The sequence below is a fragment of the Streptopelia decaocto genome (assembly GCF_964273445.1).
Source record: "Streptopelia decaocto genome assembly, chromosome: 6".
In the NCBI taxonomy this organism is placed as follows: Eukaryota; Metazoa; Chordata; class Aves; order Columbiformes; family Columbidae; genus Streptopelia; species Streptopelia decaocto.
This window is the reverse complement of record NC_138660.1, coordinates 40,819,833-40,840,750: the sequence shown is the minus strand read 5'-3', so window position 1 is coordinate 40,840,750 and position 20,918 is coordinate 40,819,833. Positions and strand designations below refer to the sequence as shown.

Here is a 20,918-nt window from a genome sequence, read left to right as displayed (position 1 = left end):
GCATTAAAACAGTTCTCTTGCAGATGCCGATTAGAGGAGGCATCTTAATCTGTTCCCTTCCTCCTCCATTCCTCAAACAGCCTCTTGACTTGGCAGCTGCTTTGCAGAAAGGGTAAATACAGCAATGGAGCCCAAACCTTCACTTGGCTGACAGCTGTAGTGTTTGCCAAAGGCCTTATCTTTGGGAATGTCTGGATACAGGTACTTCAGAGGGTTTTCGGGAACGTTGTCTGCCATAATCACTTTGTAATCGCGCAGTATGTCAGCAAAAGGCAGCGCAGATAGGCGACCTTTGTTATAGGGTTCCACCGAATGAAATGTTACGTCTCCTGTAAATAAAAATACAAAGGCGCCATAACCACTGATACCTGGGAGATCAGCATCTGCAGGTTTTTTTCCTTTCTTTAGCAGTTTATACTAGCGTGGGTTTCACCTGTTTGTAGCCATGTTGGTATCTTTCAAGTTATGCTTTCTGCACATGTGGAAAGAAATTTAAAGCTTGCAATAAGCAGGTGCACCTCCTAATAAACCTATATGGTTAATATAAAGAACTGAGAGGTAGGGTGTCAGAGTTTTGGTTTGTGTTTCAGTAAATATGATACTACTATCTTGGCCGAAACCATACTAAGGCATGATACACATGAATTTTACTTTTAAACCAAATAAATTGTGGGTCTTGCATTACAGGTGTATAGCAGAGTTTGATGTTAATATTCTTTTTCAAAGATGATACTTACCATTTTCTAACTGATCCACCCATGTAAAGGTAATTCCACCCAGATTGCTTTCACTAAACCTTAATAAAAATGTTCCTGGTGTCTTGTCTTTAAGCAAAATTCGTTCCTTCTCTTTGCTGACAAATCCCATTACATACCTGAAGCATAACAGGAAATAAAGGGTTTGCTTTTGGAAAAAAATAGAGACTTCAATCTGTGCAACTGCATCTGGCCAAACTTTATACAGGTGTTCAAAGCCTGGTTACAAAAGTTTTATAAGGTCTTGGAACTATTGACAAAAGATTCCTGTGAGTTATGTGTGGATTGCGGCATTGAGCTCAAAGTGCTATGAAGCAGGACGACATTTATCACCGTACTTTACTGTCCACTGACAGAACTGATAAACAGATCTAAATCTGCATTTCTGAGAGATTCAATAGTGCTCCCTTTTGGCAAACATTTCAAAAAGTTATAAATGGGAAAAGGGAGACAGAAGTACAATGTTCTTTACAAATTCTCTTCTGCATAGCTAAAACTGAGCTTAATAAAGAACAAAGACAAAGCAGAGAGAGATCAGTATTCAGCTGTTTCTTTGCTCACCCATCAATCCAAAGAGGAAGGATGTGTTTTTTAATTAAGTCCAGGATTGCTTCAAGCCAAACCCAAAAGGTAAAAGACTTCCCGGGCAAATGTTCCTAATGGTTAAAAAGAAAAAAAAAAACACACAAGAGAATTGTGAGAGTGGTGTTAACCAATATTCACATGACATGGCCATCTCAGTTTCTTAAGAATAATCTAGTTTGTAAAGCAAGAATGAAAAACGTGAACTGCTGTTTTGAGTAATGTCTCTGAGCCTGATACAAAAACAATTGGTTTTTAAGATACACACTAGAAGCATCTCATTTTTCAAGGAAAAAAAAATCACATTTGTTTCTTCCTGGTTATGAAATTACATTTTGAGAGAAATGATGACAAAGTTGAATTTCCTTCCAAGGTTCTAAATATGTTTAAATAATGTAGTGAATATAAATAAAATGGGTTTACTCTTCTCAAAAACCTTTCCATTCCACATTAAAGTTACTGGATATATCACCAACTTGAAATAATTTAGGTCAGAACTGAGCATATGAAAAAATTACTGCTTGCTTTATGAAAAATGCATGCTTTGATAGCAGAAATTTACATTACAGAAATATATAGGGCATGCTGCGATGGCCGCTTCTGATCTCCGTAGCAATGTAACTGAGTAGATCTCTTAGCCCAAGCTTTAAACTTCTGGAAATGCTATTTTCACAGTTAATTTTTTTAAAATGAATGTGATTGTGTTGGGCTACAAGTCCCATGTGTGGCAAGTGGGAATCTCATCAGTAGTGCCAGAGAGGCAGAGTAAAGCACGTGTGTGGGTAGAAAGAGCAAGAGGAGTCTGGTTTTACTTTCAGAACCGTACCTTGCAGAACTTTGCCCAGGATAGTTGATAATCATTGTAACTGACTTGTTGTCCTGAGGCGGGGGGAGAAAAAAAAAGGCAAACTGTGAATCTATTTTTCTGAAGTTTTGAAATAGACATGGGTTGATATCTGTGTAGCTGTGGGTTAGCAGGGGGGAGCACATTACATCCAGACTTAGAGAGGCATTGAGAAGGGCATGCTTAGGGGCTGTACAACAGCTTTTCTGTATCCTTTTGAAGCAGCTGATAATAGTAATTTTGGGAATATTTGCCTAAATTAGTCTGGGACTTTGTTTCTGCAACTATGTGCTCAGTTTCAGTTTGTAGCCTGTGTGTTACTTCTCTTGGCCTTCACTCTATCTTGAGCTTCCATATTTTAAGACAATCTAGTTTTTCTTTCTTAGGATTGTTGTTGATTTACAATGGCACCTCTCAAATCCACTACCTCTACTAAGCAAGAAATCTCCAAGAAACCATCAGAGAAAGTGACTGTCACCCAGGGAAACCAGTCTTTGAAAGCAATAACAGCAAAGATTCCCCCCGGTCTCTGACAAATGCTCATGGTCTTGCCCGACAGCAGAGGCATTGTTACCCCCTCAGCTTGGGGTTTCTTACAGCTCACAATATATAATTGTTTCTTCTCCAGAAACAGATAAGGCTTTATTTTCTTCTGCAGCTTTTCTTAAGTCCTCTCCCTTCCAGGGGACAGTCACATCAAAGCGTTTGATGGTTCATCTATTGCAGTTATGGGGCCTCTTTGCTGTGCTGTCACCACTGAAGGAAGTGTCCCAGAAGTAAACAGACCCACAAGAGCAGGTACTTAAAATGAAACAAAACCCAAACCAAACCCCATCAGCAAGCAAAAAGACTTCCTTTTTGTTCGAGATGCAAGAGATAAATTACTTGCTAAGGAAACAAAATAACATCACAGTTCAATGTGACTCTGATGCCCTCTTTCTTCAGTTTAGCAGTCTGGGAGTTCAGAAGTTGAATCACTTTGTGGTAAGAATAAGCTGACATGTGCTTTTCTTTAAAGAAAAAAAAGTCTTTGTGGCATTTTTGAAGGCAGCTCTGGGAGTGGAGGTCATGCTTAAAGTCGTTGCCTGTTAACTATCAACTATAAGAGTCCAAAAGCAACTAAAATCTGTATATTTCTACTGTCTTACCCATAAGTTTCTCCGCCAGCATGTTGAGCTGCTCAGAATTGAGTCCACGACCGACATATGATGAAAACTGCCAGCTCAGCACTTCTAAGAGCTGACTTAAAGTGGCAGCAGGGGGATTGTTGAAGAAAGACAAATTCTGCAACAGAATTAGTAGTTTGTTTAGACAGTTAGCAACCATGAAATATGGTACAGGCTGCCAAAGAAGTCTGCAAGTGCTTGAGCAGCATCCAGAAGTGTAAAAAGGGGAGGTCTGTATTATATATCGGTATATATTAGCACAAATTGGGGTAAATGAGTGTTGGCCGTCCCACCTGCAGCCACCCAGCAAGGTCCACTTTGGTGCCCAGGCAGAGTTGGAAGGGAAGAGGAAAAGGGAGCAAGAGAATGTGTGTGCACCTTGGATGATAAAATACCTTGCTATGTTTCTTATAGTATCATTTATTAAGACAGTGAAAAAGTACTTAAAGCCTATCCAACAAATGCAGATAGTCTCATCATAGTGTTTAGTGCATGGAAGTCCCAAACGGTTACATGCTTGTACAGCGATATGTTGTTGAATTGTTTGGCTCATCTTAGTTTTGCATTTGGTTTCTGGACTGTATATGTGATGAACATAGTACAGACTGTGCAGAAGACTCTTTGGAGTATCACAGGGTGATCACAAAGTCCAGGCTGCTGCTCAGCTGACCTGCCATGGTTCTTAGGTGCACTCCATGGGAAACTATCTTACCCTTTCCCTCCTCTGAACGTCTGTGTGACTGCTGCTAATCCCTGCCTGAAAGCCTGAGAGCTATTGACAGCACTGTTCTACAATCTGCAAATACAGTGACTGAATCTAAAATACATCCTGAGGCAGCATGCTCATGGCTAGAGCCTCTAGAAGGTGCTACCTGGCACTTCTGATCTTCTCCGTAGAAAGCACCGGCTCCTGGAAATGCACCAAGAAACGTTGCAGAGCTGCCTGTACACCTATTTTGACAGTTTTGAATTGTGCTAGTAGGATTATTTTGTACCGTGTATAGTTTTGGTGAATTGTATCCAAAAAAGACAAATTCAAAGTAGAACAGCTGTTTAAGAGCTACTACTTTAGTCTATAAAAAGGAAGGCTTAGCGTGCCTATGGTTTTAGGTCTGCGTGGGGAATAAAAGATAAAGTGAACAACATTAAAGTATGCTGTTGATAACAGTGTAGATGAGAAAAATAAGGCCAGTTTAAGAGGGAAACACAGCCTTTTTATGATTAATATATTTGGTAAGCAAATGTGGAAAAGCAGAAGGTCAGTACTTGTGTACTAGTACTGACTACCTGAAGACCTACCTGAGGATCATTGGTTGATAGATTGTACCAAATAATAGAAGCCCAGGCGTTGGGTAGTTGGCTGACGTTGGAAATCATCACCACAGGCAACGAGCTGGTCTGGTGGAAAGAGCAAACGCAGTATGTAAATGCTGCTATGGAAAGTGTTAGTGCTGGGTTATGCTTTGTTTTCTTTTAGCATCTTCTTTCTTTCTTTCTTTTTTGTTCCTCTACTCCTCAAAATACTATTCTTCAGCTTGCGGAGCAGGGCATGGTTTAGATGTGGACTTGGCAGTGTTGGGTTAATGGCTGGACGTGGTGATCTTAAAGGTCTTTTCCAACCAAAATGATTCTATGACAATGGTAGGCAGCCAGAAGAGTGATCTGTGACAGTCCTTACCACTACCACCTGAAGGTCCATTTTAGGCACACAGGGATGTCCTCAGCCTATAACTTGCAGTTGGTATCATAGACTTTCTCTAAGACATTAACTTAAAATGTGTAATGGAGGGATGTGCCTGCTGGTGCATATGGATTTTGTGACTGGATGTTGTCACTGACTTCAATGGATCCCACAGTCTTTGCTTGGTAAGGTGTATTACCTTTGCATAGCGTAACAAAATTACCATGACAGCCAGTACTTGGGCTTCTGAAGGGCTAAAAATGTTGCTGTAAACCTGTGCGTACTACTTTCTGTCCTAAAGTTCTGAAAATCTCCTGTCTGCTTACGGTTACTGCTGACGACAAAATCCAGGATAGACAGACCTGTAGTCTGGCCACACAGGTCTGTTCTCATCTGAGCTGCTGGAAAATGCTGTTTATATACTCACTTCCAGGTTGATGGTCAGTCCGTAGAGGCAGACCTGCGTTTCGAAGCTGATGGAGTGCAGCTCCTCGGTCACCATGTGCGGGCCCTGCGGGAGTGAGGGGGTTGGAAAACTGGGAGAGCACAGGTGGCATTTGGCACTGGTTCAGTGGTCCCACTGCTCAGATTACACAATTTGGCAAGAAAAAACATATCCAATATATAAGCAGAGCAGGACAAGAAGTAAATTGTCAGTTTGTTAAACGCTGACATGAAATTAGTCCAGAACTGGTGTTTTTTTCTGATTAATCTAAAAATCCCCTTGACATTGTTAAAGCAACACTCTTAACTTTTGTTTTTAATTTGTTTAAGACATTGCTTTTAAACAGTGTTGTGCAGAAGAAGGTAACAGATTAGTTTTTGTGTCTGATAAAGACCATCTCCAACTTTTCCTAAAGTTTCTTCACTGATTGATAATTCCAATTTAAACAAAGATGTTAAACTTCAAGGAGAAACAAAATAGAAACAAGAAGCCACGGCTTTAATGATGAGTAGGACCTCATTTTACAACAGGTTTGTTTTGACTGTCCTTAGATGCTACTAACTGAAGGAGTAGAGACCTAAATCATTCATCGAAAGTAAATCTGATCTAAAAAAAAAGTTTTTTTGGACAGAAAAAAAAAAAGAAAAAAAAACTGTTTGATTAAAGTTTGCAGTACAAGCATTTTGTGTTGATTACAAACTAGTATAGCTCTGTAAAAATCTGAATCTCTGCTCCTTGGGTAAACAGATCTTTTGAAATACATTTCCATCCCCAGAAGTCAAAGCATAAAAATCTGTTTGTCCTTTTCCTATTTATTTTTGTCTGTCACATATTTGTTTTGTCAGATTTTCTAAAAGAGAAACAAAAAATCCTAAATAAAAATGTTTCAGTTTATTGAAATACTCTGCTTTCAGTCAACGTAAAATAAAATTATTCCTTAGGGAAATGCCTCATACAGGACACTGCAACAGAAGATAGTTGTATAAATGAGAGGTTGAGACTGCAGAAGATCCTCAGGCATCTGAATAATAAATCTGCTTTGATAAACAGAAAATCCAGCTTAGACCTGAAGGCTTTTACATGAAATACTCAACCATCAAATGAGCTCAAATGTTTTAATACAGGTAGAATCAACCTGTATTGCTCAAATAAAGTTGAAAAGGGTTAATGAAACCTTCCTTCCCCTCCCGCCCCGCTATGATTTTGCAAAAACTTCATTTTTTTTGTTATGGAAAAATCATGTAGGCAAAAAGACATATCTGCATGAAAGGACAAATGTCAAAGACAGAGAGTTTCCACTTTTTTTTTCTTTTTATGAGGCCAGTCATACTTAACAAGTGCACTCTCAGCTTACTAAACATCCTGTAAGCAAACCAAGTTTTTAAATTATTATATTATGTTAATCAAAAAACTTGCTCATGCTAATGATAATTTCAGACTGTGACTTGACCAAGGAGAAGCCGTTTGAGGAAATCAGTTACCAGTGAACTGTCTCACAGCTCAGCCGTCTTAATTCTCCACAACCCTATATTTTATATAGTTATAAAAGCCCTATGTGGGAAAGTGGGAGTAAAATGCTACCAAAAGTAGAGCACCAACATTTTTCCACCTACGGTTTTGCCTTCGCTTGTCTTGATGCAAATGACTTTAAGCAGCAAAGTAGCTGGGAGGCGAGCCCGGAGTTTCAGTCTTGCTAACCGGGTTGTGGGTTATTCCGTTCAGAAACGCCGTGTGAGGCCTTCACAAGTACCTTCTGCGGGAGGTTTTTGGTGAAAATTCTCCATGCTGATCATCGCACCTTAAAGACTGCTGGTAATAACTTTTGTGATTGTATAACTACACTTATTTGGATTGTGATATCAGCGATTTTGGGGTTTATTTTAGATTTTTTTTTTTAATTTATTTTTAAACTCGTCAATATGACGTTACCCTCAGCACTTCTACTGTGCAAAAAAATTTACATGGGTGTGGAGATACCTTACTCCAGTACAGGCAACTTCACCTCCTAGGTCAGTAGATGCATTCACAGAAGCATCTTATTATTTCAGTGACCTTGGGAGACACTGGTGGCCTTGGTGGCCCTGTCCTGGTGGCCTCGGCCAAGGCTGACCCTTGAACACAAGCCGATAATGCTGATTTCTGTTCTCTGCAAAGCAAGAGCATATGGATTTTAAGCTTCTCTGCCAGGAGGTACATGCGTGTCTCGGAAGTCTGGGTGCTGCAAATACCTGCTGGTTTGTGAGGGTGAATATGTCACCACATCTTGTCACCACCAGAGGGGAACCTACCACCAGGTTTGGATGAGTATTGGTGAACTAAGCACACTGGTCCTGCTTGAGGCAAGCAAACTTCTTTGATGCAAATATGATTATACCCTTACTTCAGCTGTAAACTTGGCCAACAGGATATATATTCAAAGGACAGTTCCTACAGGAGAAATAGTTTCAGCAAAAAACTCAAAAAGCTTATTTTTCTCAAAATGTAAATGACCAAAAAGGTAGCTTTCAAGAGGAATTGCATGCATTCATATTATGACTTCCTTTTAAAATATAAATAACACGTAAAATAAATGCACAAACCTCGTTTCCTTTGCTTCCAGCACTTGATTTCATTTCTTTGGGTTGCTGTATAAAACAAAAAGATATTTATGTGTCAAAGAAACTATAGACAGAAGTACACGTAAAGAACCTCATTTGTAACCCTGATGTGCTTCATATAATAAGGTTTAATTTACAATATACAAATATGCTGAAATTAAGGCTCTGACAACACGCCTTTAAAAGTCTATTCAGTGAATAATTTTTTGATTTTTTTTAAACTTTTTTTTTTAAGTAAGTTAATGTAACAAAGTGTTAATTAGGGTGCTTGCAAAGTGTATAATACACAAAAAAAAGAACTAAAGACTGTCAATCTCCATCTCCTTTGGCAAGACTACCCCATGGCCCTGCATCTGTGGTTAAGCCAAAAAAACCCCAACCCATATTTCCTCTAGACAATTGTGGTGGTGTTTTGTGGTGGGTGTTTGTTTGTCTGTTTTGTTTGTTTGTTTTTCTTCTTTTTAACATAACTCAGTTTCTGAAAAGCTGTAATTCAGCATTACTATTTTTTTCTTTTTATGGCATTAATTAGGATTTGCTTTGTCATTTCTGTGAAAATATATAGTCTTATTTTATGGAAGGGATAAGTACGGAACAGGATAAAGAGGTTAAGAATAAACTTTCTGTATAAGGAAAAAGAAAATGAGTGTAGACTTGACAGTAATATAGTTCTCTCTGCATAGTTTTTAAAGAATCTTTCATTTCTTTGCCAGAGGCATACAACAAGACAAAAGCAGTCAAACTTACCAAATGTCGAAATTCTACTGACAGGCTTCCATTTGCGGACTCATCCATGTTCATCGCTTTCACGTGTGTTCCGCACAGAACAAATCTGCGATTACTATGGAGGACATTACACTTACGCACTCAAATACTATTGTACTGGATAATTTAAGAAACGTGGTATTTTATTTTCTTACCTTACAGTTGAAACATTCCTAAAATAGAAGAGGGGAAGGAACAGATTGTGAGTCAGTAAATGTGTAAGTCATAACTTGTACTGAGAAACATATCCCCAGAGTAGATTTTACCTTGTCAAAGTTAATTTGGATTACCAATACAACTGCAGTTTTTAAACTAAAGAAAACTGTCTAGCATGCAGCTTTGGAGAGACAGAGTCCTGGTTCCTCTCCTGGTTCCATCCTTCTTTTGGGTCAACACCCAGGTCTGTGTGCTCAAGGTGTTTTTTAGGGTCCCACAGAAGGTGGCTGGGACCTGGGGACGGTGGGTGGTGAGGACTTGGGTCACCTTTGCTGATTTTTGAATTCAGACCTTGACAGCAAGTCTTCTGTGTCGTGTTTTATTGTGCTAGGGTGCCCTGAGCTATCTGTGACTGAGCTGGCTCTACAGTGCTGGGTGTTGCTCAAAATACAGCTTTTGTGTGATGCTACTTTTTCAGACTGACAAATTCTATTTAGCCTTGAAGCAAATCTTAAATAGACTTCTTGCCTCCAATTTCAAAATGTCAATTAGACATAGCAGGGTTTTTTTAAAGAAAACACAAATAAATCTTCCACATTAAAAAAAAAAAAAAAAAAAAAGAAAAAGAAAGAGACAAGCATTACCCTGATGTTTTAACTTTTTTCTTTTTTTTCTTTGAGCAACTTCTAAATCAGCTAGAATAGCCATTAGAAAACTTTGTGTCTCTGTAGGGAGAGAGCGAATATCCTCCCTTTAAAGTTTTCTTACTTGTCAATAGTTGCTTTCACTCTGATCTGGTAGTTCAGCTCGGGCAATTTAATCAGCAACCTTCAAAACAGAAAATGGACAAGTGAATATGAACAGAATAAACTTCTTACTAGAAAATATTAGAGAGCAGTAGCTCCACATTAAAGTATCTGAAATTATTACAATCTGAAAACAGATTAGGCATCTAGGATTATGAAGGAGTTTCTATCAGATTCCCTTTCCTTACCTTAATTTAACAGTGAACTGTATTAACGTTTTAAGAACCATTGGCCTCTGGGGATGCGTTGGCATACAGGGCTGCCTTTCGACCACAAATGAACTGTGTGAAAAGAAGTGAAACAAATAGATTGTTAGGAATATTCCTAAACAAAGAGCTATATATAGGAGGAAAAAAAAAGTGCTGGTATCTCTAAGACCTGTTTCTCTACAGCTGCTGAAGTGGGAGATACATGTTCCAACTCTCAGTTCTCAGCATGATCGAGTGGTCTAAGTAACAGTTGAGTTGTTCCCGTAAGAAACGGATATTTGGAATAAATTAAAAGTCAAACCAAAACAAATTCCACAGTCCTAAAATATCAGGCTGATAAAAGTCTGGAAGACTGAGACTTTTACCAGAACCATAAAAGAGAGTATGAAAATACACTGAGCCTGGCTCTAATGAAATGAAACAATCATTTTATCTTTTTTTTTTTTTTTTTTTAATTAAAAAAATTGACCTTGTTTTGCTTTCAAATAGTCACTTGAGGTATATCTCTAGTATAGCCAGTACAAAAGGCACAAGGAATGATGATAATATTTTATATATTAATAGAAGAGTGAATTGGGCTGGGGGGAGGAATGGGGGAAGAGGAAAGACAAGGAACAAATTAGCACCCTGCCACTTTAAGTATATTTATACGTATGTATATGTGTGTATATATATATATTTTAACAATGTGGTCTCATTGTTGCCAATAAATCAGTGTCGGTGCATTCTGTACATTGACAATGGTTTACGCACTTGCGGAAAAGGTTGTAGAGCAGAAAGTTGACTTTTTCCAGGAGCTGAGGTCTCTGCACTGGGATAGGGTCCCCATCGTATGTCAGTCGGGTCAACAGTTCGTCCAGTTTTTCCAGTTGCCTTCTAACTTGAAAGAGACTCTCTGCCAACAGCGTAAAGCTGCAGCAAGACAAAAAATTTAGTTTGCAATCTTTGAAGTAAGCCATTTCTTAGAAAATAATGGCTCCTGAGGTTCCTGCTTAGGGAAATCAGAATTGAGACTGATTGGTGCTTTCTAGCTTTATCCAAACTCACTTCACTTCCATCCGTCTTTTGTTTACAGGAGTATAAAAATATATCAGGCAAGTTACCTACTTTATTTTGAAATATAAATATTTACACAACAGGCCTCATCAACGGCAATGGAGCACCGTCTTTGATAATTTGGAAGAAATATATATAAGTGGTCCTGATGTTTTTACATGCAGGGCACTTGGGTCACTTTTAATTCTTTCCTACAGTGCAGTAGTTTTGCAAAACATGCTCTTTAAAAGGATAATATTTATATACAATAAGCAAGTTACCAAGACTGAAGAAGAGTAAAAACAACAAGGAAAATAAAAACCAAACACACTTGCTAACAGTCTAATAGGGTGCGTGTGTATAAAACCACATTTTTGAAGCTATTTTTAACATCTTAATTGGAAAAATATCAGTGAAAAAAAAATGGGGGGAGGGCAGCAAAAAAATACTTTTTTTCTTCAAATTGAAAGGGTTCTTGATTGTTTTCCTTCCTTTTTTCCTTCTTATTCTTTACGTTTTCCAGAAGATGAGTTTGGGAGAGAAATAACCAGGACATTGACATTCTCTAGCTGCATTATATTTTAAAATACAATGCCATTTTCTTTTTTATTTGCAATCGCTTTTAGAGTTGCCACCACAAAGACTCCTACCGTTCAATTCCTCCCTAGTTTGAAGTCTGGAGGAGTGATGTACCTAGTGAGTCAAAGTATAAGGCGTCTATATCTTGCGAGACCAAACTCCCCCTGTTCTCAGTGACAAAGTCAGTTCTTACTAAAATAAAACTCCCGAGAGGGTACGTATCATCTATCTGGAGCAATCGCCAAAGCAAAAAATGAGTGACTGCCATGGCTCAGGCTCAGCAGTTGTTATTAATGACTGAATTATTATTCTGAATAGCAAATATTATCCACCAAAACAGATCTTTTGTCGTTGTTGTTATTTACTTGCTTAGCTGCTAGTGAATTTGCCGCTATGGCAAGGCAGCGGGTGTAAAGGAATGCTTGTTTTGCGCGCAGCAAACTTCCTGTGGTTTTGGGTGGAAGCGCAAGCGCGGGGCAGGGTTTTACCAGTTCTGGAGCTGGTCGAGGCCGCCGTGGAGCGGCCCCCCGATGCAGGCGATCTGCTGCCGCCTCTTCCAGTCCAGCAGCTCCTCGGTCAGCATGTTGCTCATGAGCACGTCGATCTCGTGAATCACGCGCCCTATTTTGCTGAGCACCTCCTGTCAAATGGGAAAGGGCACAGCCACGCGATTCAGTGATTAGCATGAAGTGCTGGTTACGTTTCTTTCAATTACTTTAAACTAACTGTATTTACTCCCCCCAGCTTTATTCTCTTTAATTCAGAGGTGACTGGATTCACCACACATGGGTTTTGATAATTAATCCTGAATCTATATGAGCTCTTCCTCAGTAAAACTTCTTTTTTTGGGGGGTGGAAAGGAGTATTGTTGTATTCTCTGTGGGTGTAACACCTCCAAGGAGTTGATGTTTACAAATGCTGCTAAGGTCAAAAAGTTCTCCTTTTGTTTTGTATCATATCCAGGGCACTGTTTTGTTTTTTGTTTTGTTTTTTTTCTGCTTGCTTGTATCTGTAAAAAGCACATGGACTCAAACAAATTGCCTAAATATACTGTTTTACATGTCAGCAAAGAAGTGGTCAGGGGAATATTTGTTGTATTTGCAAGTCTTGGTTACCGAGCAAAGGAAAGTATAATTTGAGGGGGGGTTGGTTGTTGTTTTGTTTTTTATTTTTTATTTTTTTTTTTAATTTTGTTTGGTTCATGTTTTTTTTTCCATTATTAGATTACATATACTCTGAATACCTGTTGCTTACTTTAAAAAGAATAATTGACAACTAAGTTATCCATTTAGCGCGGTACATAAGAGGTCCTGTGAGCTGACATCCCCACCTCCTTATCCTTGATTGAGCCATTGCTTAATTGCCAATTTCTTAACTGCTACTCAAAATCACCCCCACCCACCCGAAACCTTTTGTGGATTTGTACCTCCTGTGTTATTTGTCTGCTCTTCTGAGAGGAGAATTTTAAAAAGCACACGTATGCATTTGGGTATTCGGTGTGGGAATAAGGGGAGAAAGCGAACAAACCACAAACGACAGAACACGCCACTGACCTTTCTCTTGTAGTCTAAAGTGTTGAGCATCGCCTGCAAGGCCAACATTTCCTGCTTAATGAGGGCGCTGTTTTTGTCACTCTGCTCTGCAGGGGGATGAAAAAAATCAGTATAAATGCACGTGGGTGCATGTGCATGCTTATAAAGGGAGGAGGGGAAAAAAACACCACCAGACCACAGCGTTGATTGCAGACATCAGTAGATTATGTAATAGTGTGTTTTGTTTGAATGGACTAACTTTAGTACAAGTTTAAGATAAGGTCTTACTACTCCACTCTTTAGATGTGCGTGTGGAACAGGAGAAGGTAGAAAACATAAGGAGGATACCTAGAAATCTAGAAATTTCTTATTCTTTTGCATGCTCAGGTGTTTTATGTACATCTGGCTTGGACTGATGATTGATCTGTGCACCACTGCAACGTGCTCGTGGTGTCAGCAGTTAAGACTAAAGCTCTTTGGGCTGAGAGAATGGAGGCTGGGCATTTGAAAAGGAGATAAAGCATTCATTGCTGTGGGGATCGCAGCAGCCAGGAGTATTGGGTATATCCCCCTCCCTGTTATTTTTTTTCTTCTCTGGATCATGCATTAGTTTCAAGCTTCCCCAAGCTTGCCCTGTGCTCATTATTGCCCCTTTTGCTCTTCTTGCATCTTTCATGCTACCTTCAAAAAAGAAATTGGTGCCAACTGTGTCTCTGCTAAGCTCTGGTTTGACACCTGACTGTTACATTTGGGTAGATGTTTCAATAACCAATTGTTCGCGCACATTTAAGGTACTGCAAGCTGGTTGTGCTGGTTTAGAGCATTTGTCGACATAGTGAAATTTGAAGCCCTGTTTTTTTATATAAGCATGTTTTATTTTGTAAGCAGGCCAGGTTGCAGTCATCTTGCGTGGTCAGTAATTATGACTGGCCTGATGACTAATGACTCATTAAACCACGGAAACTTGATCTCTTCCAGCCATATATCCAGCCTTAAACATATTGGCATGTTAAAGAACTTGGACGTTTTAAGCCTTTTTAAGTCTTTGCTTGTTCAAATTGAGATAATATGAAGATATCTGGGCTGACACAAGTGGACCTCAGTTTCTTTTCTGAAAGAGATCCTGCCAGGGCTGTTGCCGTGTGCGGATCTCAACCATCGCAGGCTGGTCAAACATGCATTCAGAGTGCTTACCAGCTGGTTACCACCACTGCGGTCAAAAAAAGAACAGAAAGCCAAGTTAGAGGCTAAAAAATCACTTCTGAACAACTCTACTCTGGGAAATAAGAGGCTCTTCACCCTGCCAAGGAAGGGCCATGTCCAAGGGGAAGAATTGAAAAACAGGTTGTTTAAATTAAGGTAACTACTGCTTTTCATGCCATTATGCAACTTATCTACAGAAAATTACTACACTTGCTCAACAAGATCCTATTAACCCTCTTAACCCCAAAAGTAACTGTGTTCCAAGACAATAACTTTATATAAACTAAAAATCTGTTTTTTACGTTTACATCTATTACCTGAGGTAATGCTCAAAAAAACCCTGATGCTGGGGTCTATCTGTGGAATCAGCCATTTCCTGGAGAATCTAAAAAGTATTACGAAAACTCTTACCTAAGCTTTGTATTGTTTTATACCTGAAGTCAAATTCCTCTTGCAAGTCTTCCAAGTATTTGACATCTTGATCAGTCATCTTTCCCACCGAAAATAAAATAAAATTATTCGGGTATTCATAGTGACATAAAAAGGAGTTTGTTTTGTGAGGGACAAATGTAAAATGTAGTATTTTCCATTCTTATAAATTGAAAATCCCTAAACAGTTTTAGGAAGTCTGGTTTACTAACTTGTAAACTTTTAAAAAGACAATTGAATTAAAAGTGCACATTTATAACTACGTAATTATTTTACTTGCTCAGAAAGCCAACTATTATCCTCTCTCCCACAGTCAAACAGTAGTTGATGCAATGATGTACTGGAAAGTAAGAATGATTACATTTTCCCTGAGAGAAATTGAAATTATTATGCCAGTAATGTAACTCTCTTCTTGGACCTTTAAAGCAGGGCAAATGGACAATTTGCATTGACTTACTGGAAATTGAAATGGGGTGTGCAAAGCCAAGAAAGGTGAAGCACAAGACGGGAGCAGAGCTCAGAGATTTTATTTAGAGAATTACTTAAGATTTTGGGTGAAGAAATGAAACATTCTTGCTGCTTTGGCTTTTTGCAAGGCCTTGTTTTCATATGTACTGCAAAAAGTTTAGAAGGTGTTTTCTAGTAACCAAACAATGACAATACAAAAAAACAAAAGACACATCAAAAGAAGGAAAACAAAACTGTAGGAAATAATCTGTTTTACTTAGAAGGTTTGTTTCATAGGAAACCTTGATTCTGCCAACAACTCGTAAACAATCCTTTTTAGTTCCCTGAGATATGCATGTTAAGTGTTTGTGAAAAGAAAACAACAAAAACCTCACTTGCTAAATTAGGACACACAGAATTTGCCATTTTGGTTTCCTCTTTATTTTGGAGACTAAACATTTAAATTATACGTGTAACATATGAAATTACATACACAAGGAGCTGGCTGATTTCTGTGTTCAACTTAATTACCTGCTAAAAAAAACCCTGTCTCTAGAAATCATTCTCATTTTCCCCGTTTTTCCAGGGATGTCTGTGCTGTTCCCCCAGGCAGAAGGAGCAGCATGGTTGGCTGCTGCTGCAGCTTTGGTTTTGCTCTGCAACCCTTATGACTTTATATGTAGATAGAGATCTAGTATCACATTCTTCTAAAGCTAGCTTTATCCTTTTAAGGGTTTCATAGCATCACAGAATAGTTTGGGTTGGAAGGGACCTTCCAAGCTCATCCAGTGCCACCCCTGCCATGAGCAGCGACATCTTCACCCAGACCAGGTTGCTCAGAGCCCCGTCCAGCCTGGCCTGGGATGTCTCCAGGGATGGGGCATCCACCACCTCTCTGGGCAACCTGGGCCAGGGTCTCACCTCCCTCAGGGGCAAAAGTTTCTTCCTCCTGTCCAGCCTGAATCTTCCCTCCTTTAGTTTAAAACCATCACCCCTTGTCCTATTGCAACAGGCCCTGCTAAAAAGTCTGTCCCGATCATTCTTATCGGCCCCTTTTAAGTACGGAAATGCCACAATAAGGTCGCTGTGAAACCTTCTCTTCTCCAGGCTGAACAGCCCCAGCTGTCCCAGCCTGTCCTCATAGAAGGTTTCATCTCTCTAACCCTTCTTCTGCATCTGGGGAGACACTGATGAGAGAGCACTACTAGGGCATCTGTTCAGTATACCAGAAGTGTTGCTCCTGAGTGGCCCAGGGACTTCAGCACTGAGACTGCTGCAAAGCTGAAAGGAGAGGTGGGACAGCAAAAAGGCCACAAATAATCTGAATTCTTATTCAGCCTTGAACTGAACGGGCAGGTATTCAAGGTCTGAGTTTTCAAGGTCTCTGTGGGACACAGCTACAGGTATGCCTCTGTCCTGTATAGGAATCCCCTGGAGAATCGTTAGCATCAGCTCCCAGTGTTCTTCTGCCCTCAGGTCTCCAAAACATGTAATTATGTCAGGTGGCTTTCAGCTTTACTACAGTCTTGGTACGTGACTTGGAGGTCCCAAAGGGTAGCTACTGCTGGCCCAACTGAAAGAGGTAAAGTTACAGGAATACATCTACTGAACCCCACATCTTTTTTAGAGACAGTAGGTATGTTCTTCTTGCACTCAGTGGTCTGCATAGGGATGAGTGTGATAGCTTTAAAATAGGGAGCTCTCACACTGAGCCCAGAGCAGCTGTGAAAACCTGAGCACGCAGGTATGTCCTGAGTAGCTGGTCTGGACTGAGGTCCTCAGAAGAATGGAAGCTGGTTGGTGCAGCTTGTCATCAAAACTATTTGTGCAACCCAGCTTAATGATAGTTCAGGTATGTATGAGAATCACAGCTGCATAAACAGCAAACAGGATAAAAAAAAATACCTGAGCGCTGTTCTTGATGGCTGACACTTTGTGTTCTACGTTCCGTTGTCGTTCCGAAACCACGGAGTTCTGCAGAGATTTCTCCAGTGGCCCCTGGAACACATGGAACAGATAACGGGAGGATGAGGAATAATGAGTGATTGTAACTGAATGGTGAGTTCCTGCACAGGGAGGGGATTCAGACACTGGTCTTCAACCGGCTGAAGACTGGTGCAAACAGACAAAGCTGCTTAGTTCCACAGATTTGAAGAACATGCTGCTTTAACTTTGAAATCCAGAAGGTGAAAGGGTGTGAGTATACTGCAAACATTAAACACCTAGTCAATTCAAGAAACTGAAAGATAGATTATTAGATTTCTGAAAAAGACCCATGTCACAATGCTCATATAAGAATATGTATTATATCCACAGGTGATTAAAAAGAACACATTTGACTTAAAAATTCTGTCTGGGTTTTAACCATGTAACAATTTCCCCAAAATAAGTTTTACATGTAATTTTTAAGTTTATTTCTTCAAAAGTGAAAACTATCAATGCCTTTGTACCATATCAGATGGAATGTCTTTTGCATGGCATAAATAATATGAACTGATGCATTGCATAATTTAAAATATATTTACAAAGAATAATCTTTTTCAAGCCGTTCATACAGATTAAAGTCTTTGAAGATTAGCTGTGACACTTATAGCAATGTTTGCGGCAGTAGAGCCACTAAAGAAGTACAAACGTGAGTTTAAAGGGCACCATTTGGCAACTCCTTGTGCACACAAATCACTCCGGTGGAACGAGAGGACGGGATTTGGTCCTCAAAGCACGTGAGCAGATTAACAAAATATAATTCATTACCTGTACAGGCATGCTAGCTGCAGCCAATATTCTTCGTTCTTCTCTTAAACAGTTGGAGATGATTACTGCTATATGCATGGGATTACCATGATATTTGCCCTGCAAGCACAAGGAAATACAGCTTTTAAAGATTCAGAATTCAGGGTGTCCCTCTGGCAATCACAACGTGGTTTTGTGTCTACGAGCAGTGGCGTGAAGAGACTCCTGTACTGCTCTTGACCTTTCTTAGTGCTGGTTCAGCCTGGCCGTGCAGCAGCGCTTTGTGCCATTGTCATAAAATATTCTTAACAAGGTTCTGCAGAGATTATAAAGATACAACTCGGAGATATACATGATTTGGAGATCAAATTACTCTGCTGCTAACACAGCTGTTTGAAAGGGCTTTCCTGTCAGCCTGTTCTGTGCACGATTTTATCATGTCTTCCATTTTCAGTAGCACGTAGCACTTCTGCCAATAAAAAAATGGTTAGCGTATCAATACGGTAATGATGCAAGCAGAAAAGCCTCCCCAGCATAAAGCACAAGACCTAAATTTTAATGTCTATGAATATTTTTTTATCCTTCAATAACTATTGTGCCTAAAATGAAGGAAGAAGCAGCTCTTGTGCCAAGCCAAAGAACTAAAAGTCTCTATTTTTACAGCACCATAAGCAAGGTGCAGTACTGCTGATGTGTGACTGAGGACTGGGCACAATTTGAACAAATATTGGTTTGTGCTGTATTTATCAAATTGGAATGACTGAGGACTCTCAAGCAGCATCTTTCACAGTGATGTATTTGTTCAATGTTTCTGAATATCCTTCATGCCTTCTGTTCAGTATTCACGTATAATTCATTTATTCAGTGCTCATACAGTTTTCAGCCACTTGTTAGAATTAATCCAGTTTTTTATTTTTCCTGTACAGTTGCCACTTTTGGACTTTTTCTATTTTCCTCTCTTTCTGATTAGTTTTTATTCTCATCATATTTTGCTGCCACTTGGAACTTCATTTATTCTTGCTTTCTCTGAATGTGACAATAAGTTTATACATACTCAAACCGACGCTCTATTTTCCTTTGATATCTCATACCAATTGTTGTATTAGAAACAAGGGTGTGAACACATCTGATAGAAATGTGAACACGCTGCTTCTATATTCCAGCTATTACTATGGCAGTTATGAACTAGACTGATTTTAGGAGTTTCTCTGGAAAAAAGAAGTGGTAACACTACCCCAGGACACATTGTCTCTGATGAAACGCTCAGTACTCCCTGTCTTTGCGTAGCATCAGGATGTAACTTTGGGAAGGGAATGTGGGAGATGGCTACGATCTTCCTGCAGAAGATGGAGTGGAGCTTCATGGAGAAGTAAGGTAGTGGTAGGGTCCAGCAGCAGCAGCCGGAGAAAATTAATTGCAAAGAAACGCTCATGCTCCTGGCTGTCTGCCTTGTTTTGGCTGTGGTGAGTGGTGTCCCTAGGCCAGTCTCATCTATTGGCACCTCAACTAGAGGAGAAAAAAGAATTCTTGGTTTTAATAATGCTTGAGGATGAAAGCTGTGGTGAGAAATCTGTGACTAGAGTAAACCCATCGATGTGCATATTAATTCCTCAGTTAATATCTGTTTATTTCTGCTTGTTGCTGTTTGTTTTTTTTTTTTTTTTTTCTGGTAAAACAAGGTCCCACCTTCCACATAGATGCTAATATAATGAGGTCCATACCACACCTTGGTGGTTACAGGCTCTTTGAAACTACAAAGCCCAAGGAGTGTTTAGTCCTGGCTTACCACTGCCCAACAGAATTGGAGCACTCTAAGGTTTGATGGTTGCCTTTTGTCTTTGCCCTGTGACAAAAAGGAGTCAAACAAAAGCTATTTAACAAACTCAAGAAGAAACAAAAATCCCTTCTTGGAGCTGGAAAATGCATTTATGTAGAAGACGCACTTCTTCTGACAGTGGGATGGTTTAAAATCCCCCAGATAAAATGCCAGTATTGGGGACTTTCCTAGCATTTCTAGATACTATTCATATGCAAAACTTTAAAAGGTATTTCTCTCTATCATTTTCTTTGTTTCATTAAGAGAAAACCATCTGAATCAAGAGATTAAGTGGAAATTCATTTTTTTTTTTCCTTTCTTCTCTAACTCATAAAGCTCTAGTTATAAGCTGTGCCTGTAGTGGTTCCCATACTTGGGCCTGTCTGGTGCTTGCTCAAGTCCAATTCGGTTTGAACAGACACCATCGAGTTGATAAAGAAACTTCCACCCACCTTCCTGACAAAAGCTGGAATAATGATGGATCTGCAGAGGTAATTTGACTTCAGAATGTGCCAGCCAGTATTCCCTTATTATCTGTCTACTGCCAGTTCTTCCTGCCCTGCACTTCCAGTTTGTTGAGGACAGAATTTGCTCATGATAACCTTGGCTTTTGAATGACTAACTGAAAATCATTTCCCATCATTGAAAGAGCAGTAGAGTTGGAAAATAAAGGAAATTTAACCAAAAAAAGGCTTGAGAGAGGGGAATTCTTACATAGTGTGACATGAGCGTCGGCAGCCAGGAAAGGAGGAAGGGTGTGGATTCTGTAGTTATGCAAAACTGTTTTATTAAGTTTAGTTAGAGAAAACTTACAATCATCTTTTGATAAATACTAACAAAGAGAAATTGAGGATTCACTTTTCACCTGAAGTTTCTAATAAAAACTTTAGTCTTATCTGCTAATACTACTCTAATTCGGTTGTTCTTAGAAATTTTGTTTCTCCTGCCTTCTGCTTTGATGAGGACGTTCATGTCATGATTTACAACAAACAATAAGTGATCTTATTTGGACTGTCGTCTTCTCAACAACTACCAGCATGATGCTAAATTTAAGCAAATGGGGGAAATTAAACTTTCATTCTGAACAGGTGAAAATTTTCTGTGAATGCCGAAGACATTTCCTCTGGAGAAAACTTTCCTA

The 20,918-nt window shown here is 39.3% G+C and overlaps 1 protein-coding gene across 2 annotated transcripts in view; it reads right to left on the bottom strand.

The window, feature by feature from the left end:
• Window positions 1-20,918, bottom strand: part of STAT4 (signal transducer and activator of transcription 4) — a 37,849-nt gene that overhangs the window by 5,278 nt on the left and 11,653 nt on the right. For both annotated transcript variants that reach the window (XM_082054890.1, XM_082054891.1), the window contains exons 4-21: window positions 17,983-18,081; window positions 17,137-17,229; window positions 14,767-14,845; window positions 13,174-13,259; window positions 12,109-12,260; window positions 10,760-10,918; window positions 9,986-10,078; window positions 9,760-9,819; window positions 8,991-9,008; window positions 8,818-8,911; window positions 8,053-8,097; window positions 5,456-5,539; window positions 4,647-4,745; window positions 3,330-3,465; window positions 2,164-2,216; window positions 1,317-1,411; window positions 738-874; window positions 138-329 (exon numbers count right to left, since the gene is read on the bottom strand). In XM_082054890.1, the coding sequence (XP_081911016.1) occupies window positions 138-329; window positions 738-874; window positions 1,317-1,411; window positions 2,164-2,216; window positions 3,330-3,465; window positions 4,647-4,745; window positions 5,456-5,539; window positions 8,053-8,097; window positions 8,818-8,911; window positions 8,991-9,008; window positions 9,760-9,819; window positions 9,986-10,078; window positions 10,760-10,918; window positions 12,109-12,260; window positions 13,174-13,259; window positions 14,767-14,845; window positions 17,137-17,229; window positions 17,983-18,081 (1,774 nt within the window). The remainder of the gene's footprint in view (window positions 1-137; window positions 330-737; window positions 875-1,316; window positions 1,412-2,163; window positions 2,217-3,329; window positions 3,466-4,646; window positions 4,746-5,455; window positions 5,540-8,052; window positions 8,098-8,817; window positions 8,912-8,990; window positions 9,009-9,759; window positions 9,820-9,985; window positions 10,079-10,759; window positions 10,919-12,108; window positions 12,261-13,173; window positions 13,260-14,766; window positions 14,846-17,136; window positions 17,230-17,982; window positions 18,082-20,918) is intronic.